Raw genomic sequence first — 4,179 nt, 5'->3', positions numbered from 1 at the left:
AGGGAGAAAGAAGGTCGGGGAAAGGAGGATGGGGGTGAGGAGGGGTCGGTGGGGAGCAGGGTGAGGGGGAAGAAGTTTAGGGGAAGTGTCAGCAGAGAGGAGGGTTGGGCTAAAAGGGGGAGATGAGAGTTGCAGGGATGACTGTAGGGGACTATGAGAGTCGGGGGCATTAGGGTCAGGGGGATGAGGATGAGGGGAAATGAAGGCTGTGGGAGAGGAGAGTCTGGGAAGAAGAAGGTCAGCGGGAGGAGTATCAGGGAGAGGAGGGTTGCAGAGATGAGGGTAGGTGGTGATGAGAGTCTGTAGGATTAGGGCCAGTAGGGATGAGAGTCAGAGATGAGCATGTCAGGTGATGCTGGCCTGAAGAGTCTGTGGATGGAGAGAAGAGGGTGACAATGGGGCAAGAATGTGCCTCATGGAGTAGGAAGTGGAACATGCGGGATGCTTTAATTTGGGTTCCCCTAGAGAAGCTGACTCTGAGGCAGGGATTTGCATCTTATATGGAACACTGGAAAAAGGATGGGGAGTGGGGCAGGGCAGGGAAGTCCTCCAATAAACCGTGCTTAACCAAGCAGCTACTGTGCACAACAAGAGCCTAATTCCAATGGGAGACTCTGAGATCCAGCGTCAAATACACATCGGAAGGGCAAAGGAGCCGGGGTAGATACACACCAACTCCAATTGGTCATTGGCAGCAGGCTGACTGCTGTGTGTGGCATAGAAGGTTCCAGTGACAAGAGAAAGACCTCAGCCTCCCACCCACAGAAAAGGAGGCGCTGACGATCTGTGTGCATCGAAATGATACAGGCAAGGGGATACAGGCAGGCCCCGACAGCATCTGCTACAGAGGACGGAGTGGGGAAGAGGCATCCTCAGGCCCCTTGAGGACAGCAAGCATCTTGATCTCTTTAGCCACAGATGGGAGTCTCCTAGAATCCTCATCCTCACTGATGAACAGATTTGGGGGCGTAATGAAGGAGAGGTAGCAAAGTAGAGAGATGTTCCCCTCTACCTGGGGACGTCCTCCCCTTAACTCCTGGTGGCCCACTTTCTTATCCTATGGCCAGGTCTGCAAGGAAGAGGGTGGCCGTCTACCCCAGGAAGGGTATGCTCTCAGGGTTTCTGCTGCTGGGATTATCCCTGGTCTGACTCCAACGTGGGTTGGGGTGGGGAACCTTGGTTCTCACCCCCTTCTGCTCTGTCCCTTCTCCTCAGGCACCAGGATGATTACTCCACTGTGCTTGTGGTGGTGCTGACCTTCCTCCCGTTGCTGATGCTGATCGTGGTCTATGGGTTTTGGAAGAAGAGACACATGGGAAGTGAGTAGAGCCCACCTCCCAGCCTCCTGAGGGCAGAGCTCTGTGTAACTGTGCTAAGGGTTATAACCTCGAGTCCCAGGTTGTATGGCCCGTGGCTTGTGTCCAGTCAAAGGTCAAAAGGACCGTGAGGCCTCCACCTAGGGAGGAGGGTGGCCAGGCAGAGAACACCCAGCACAACCCTAAGGGGATGACCTGGAAGGAACCAGAGGCAGAGCCAGAAAGGGGCTGGGGCTGGTGGAGGAGCATTGGGGTACCGTGGTCAGGGCAGGGCCCTTCCTCAGCTCTCCCTGTTTCTTGCAGGCTACAGCATGTGCAGCGATCCTTCTAGACGTGACCCACCAAGAAGGCCAGAGCCCCTGTGGAAGCCTGCTTGATCTGAGGCCACTTACACATGGGGTGGGGAGCTTCTCCCAGAGTGGCCCCAGGGGGTTAGAGGAGTGGTGAAGACTGGGGCCAGTCTGGATCAGATGAAGTTGGAGGACTTGTGCAATGCTGGACTCACCCAGGCCTTCCTATAACCAGAGGCTGCCCTCCTGAGCAGCCCCACAGCCCGGTGTTCTCCTGGGCTGCAGGAATCTGGGGAGGGTCCCAGAGCAAAGGGCCTCAGGCAGGAAGTCCAGAGGAAATGTGTCCAGTGGTTTCTGCTCAGAGCCACAGACTCCGGTGCTCTCGGTGGAGGGCAGGGGAACCCTGGGAGTGCTGTTTACAGAGAACCTCAGCTCCCGTCTGCCTCAGAAACCCTTACTATCAGGCTGAGCTGCTCCTCCCCACCAGTGTCACTGTGTCCTCCGCTTCCCTCTGCTCTGCTCCAGCTTCCCCTAAGCTTAGGGAAGAGTTGGGCTCACGAGTCCCAGAGGCGGCGATGTCCCATCCTGGAGGACAGGAGACAGTGACTAAGAGCTGGGGACCCACAGAGGGATTGGCACTTCCCCCTTCAGGCCACGTGTCCTCTGCTGGTCCTCTGGATGGCCCTGCCCTGACTGGGGCTGCTCCTCCCTCCTGTCTGGGGACCCTGCAGAGCCCATGCTCTCACTGCTGCCACCTACTGGCCGCTGCCTCCTAAGAAACGCGCAGCTAAGAGCCTCTAGGCTGCAGGGTCAGTTTCTCCCCGGACTGAAGTTGAGAGGCTGGACTTGGGGCTCTTTCCCCCAGCTTCTACATCTGGGCTCCAGATCTGAGTTCCCACAGGGGACTCAGTGGCCTTCAGCAAGTCCACACCCTGGGGTGGCTGAGACCTTGGCTCTGTGTGAAGGGTGCTGACGCATGGCTCAGACTCAGCCTCTACTGCACAGACCACTGGCCTGGGGTCCAGCAATGAAGGCTGGAGAATGCAGCCTGGATTTCCAACCCCAGAGAGGAGAGTCTACTGACCAAGAGTGACTGGAATAGCACCTAGGGATAAATGTGACAACTGTGCATTCAACCCTGGGTCAGGGACGTTCCAATGGCCAGGAGAGTGACATAGCCAGGACCCTGGTGATCGGCCACAGGGGGTCACTTCAGGATGGATGTGGGGAGAGCGGAAGGGGCAGGGAGTAATCCTGGAGAACAGCTGGGAAGAGGTACTTCTTCCCTATGTCCAGGAGGGGGCAATAGAAGGAATACTGAGGCTGAAGAACTGACAGCTCTGGTCCCATCCAGGACACACACAAACACACACACACACACACACACACACACACATCTCTGTCTAGCAAGCAACCTGCTTAGATAGCTGTTCTCCCTATCATGAGGGTGTGGCCACACCCTGATGTGTACTAGGAGGGAGCTTAACACACCTGGGAGAAAATAACTCCCCAAAGAGCTCACACTAGCAGCACTGATGGCCCTGCTTCCTCTGAGAGTGAGATGCCTGTGGGGAGGAGCCCTAGGGAAGAAATCAGGGACAGGGACCTGAGATGCCACTCTGTCACTGTGTGACCCTCAGCAAGTCACTAACCCTTGGTCCCGTTTTTCCTCGTGAAAGAGGAAAAATTTTCTCTCGTGAAAGAGAACAGTAATTCCTGCTTCTCAAGATTGTTTTCAATATAAAAGAACATAAGCATTGTACAACGATGTAAATGCCTCATTACCATTGTTCCTGATGTTTTTCCCGTTCTAATGTTGCTTCCCATGTTACATTTAAGGCCTTAGGATTCTATTTCTTGGTTTTGTCCTCTCTCTTCCCAAGTGCCATCGCTATATGGATGTTGGGGGCCCTGATGACAGTCCCTTTGGTAAGGTCCTCTTTTGAAGAGGGGAGGGTACAGAGTGGACTCATCTCAGTGTGACCTTAGCAAGTCACTGCCCCTCTCTGATCCTGTTTCCTCATCTGGAAAAGATGTGAGAGAGGAGAAAGGAAGAAACCGGTCTGGCAGGCAGTTGAATTCTTTTAAACAAAAGAACAGCCTGAAAAATCAAGCTACAGGCACAAATAAGGGAACTTTTACAGTGGGGCTTGCCTAAGACATGTCCACAGCCTCACAGATAAGAAAGACTACACAGGTGACTTGCCCAAACATGCCCACAATGGAAAATTTAATCCCCTGACATGTGGAGTAAGCGGACCAAAGCAATATGGAGTAACTCAAGCTAAGCGCCTGCACATTAGAAAGACAAGGTGGAGCTGGGTGCAGTGGCTCACACCTGTAATCCCAGCACTTAGGGAAGCCGAGTGAGGTGGATCATTTGAGGTCAATAGTTTGAGACCAGCCTGACCCATCTCTACTAAACCCCATCTCTACTAAAAATACAAAAAAATTAGCCAAGTGTGGTGGCGCATGTCTGTTTTCCTGGCTACTCAGGAGGCTGGGGCAGGATAATCCCTTGAACCTAGGAAGCGGAGGTTGCAGTGAACAGAGATCCCACCACTGCACTCCAG

The 4,179-nt window shown here is 54.2% G+C and overlaps 1 protein-coding gene across 1 annotated transcript in view; it reads left to right on the top strand.

Moving 5' to 3' along the window:
* The window catches only part of TREML2 (triggering receptor expressed on myeloid cells like 2), a 7,175-nt gene extending 4,789 nt beyond the window's left edge, over window positions 1–2,386 (top strand). The window contains exons 3-4 of the mRNA XM_032253287.1: window positions 1,216–1,319; window positions 1,620–2,386. Coding sequence (XP_032109178.1) covers window positions 1,216–1,319; window positions 1,620–1,693 — 178 coding nt within the window. The 3' untranslated portion in view covers window positions 1,694–2,386. The remainder of the gene's footprint in view (window positions 1–1,215; window positions 1,320–1,619) is intronic.
* The last annotated feature ends 1,793 nt before the right edge of the window (window positions 2,387–4,179 follow it).

Source organism: Sapajus apella, unplaced genomic scaffold (assembly GCF_009761245.1).
Source record: "Sapajus apella isolate SASKATOON/1434 unplaced genomic scaffold, GSC_monkey_1.0 scaffold83, whole genome shotgun sequence".
Lineage (NCBI taxonomy): Eukaryota > Metazoa > Chordata > Mammalia > Primates > Cebidae > Sapajus > Sapajus apella.
This window is presented reverse-complemented; position numbering and strand designations above follow the sequence as displayed.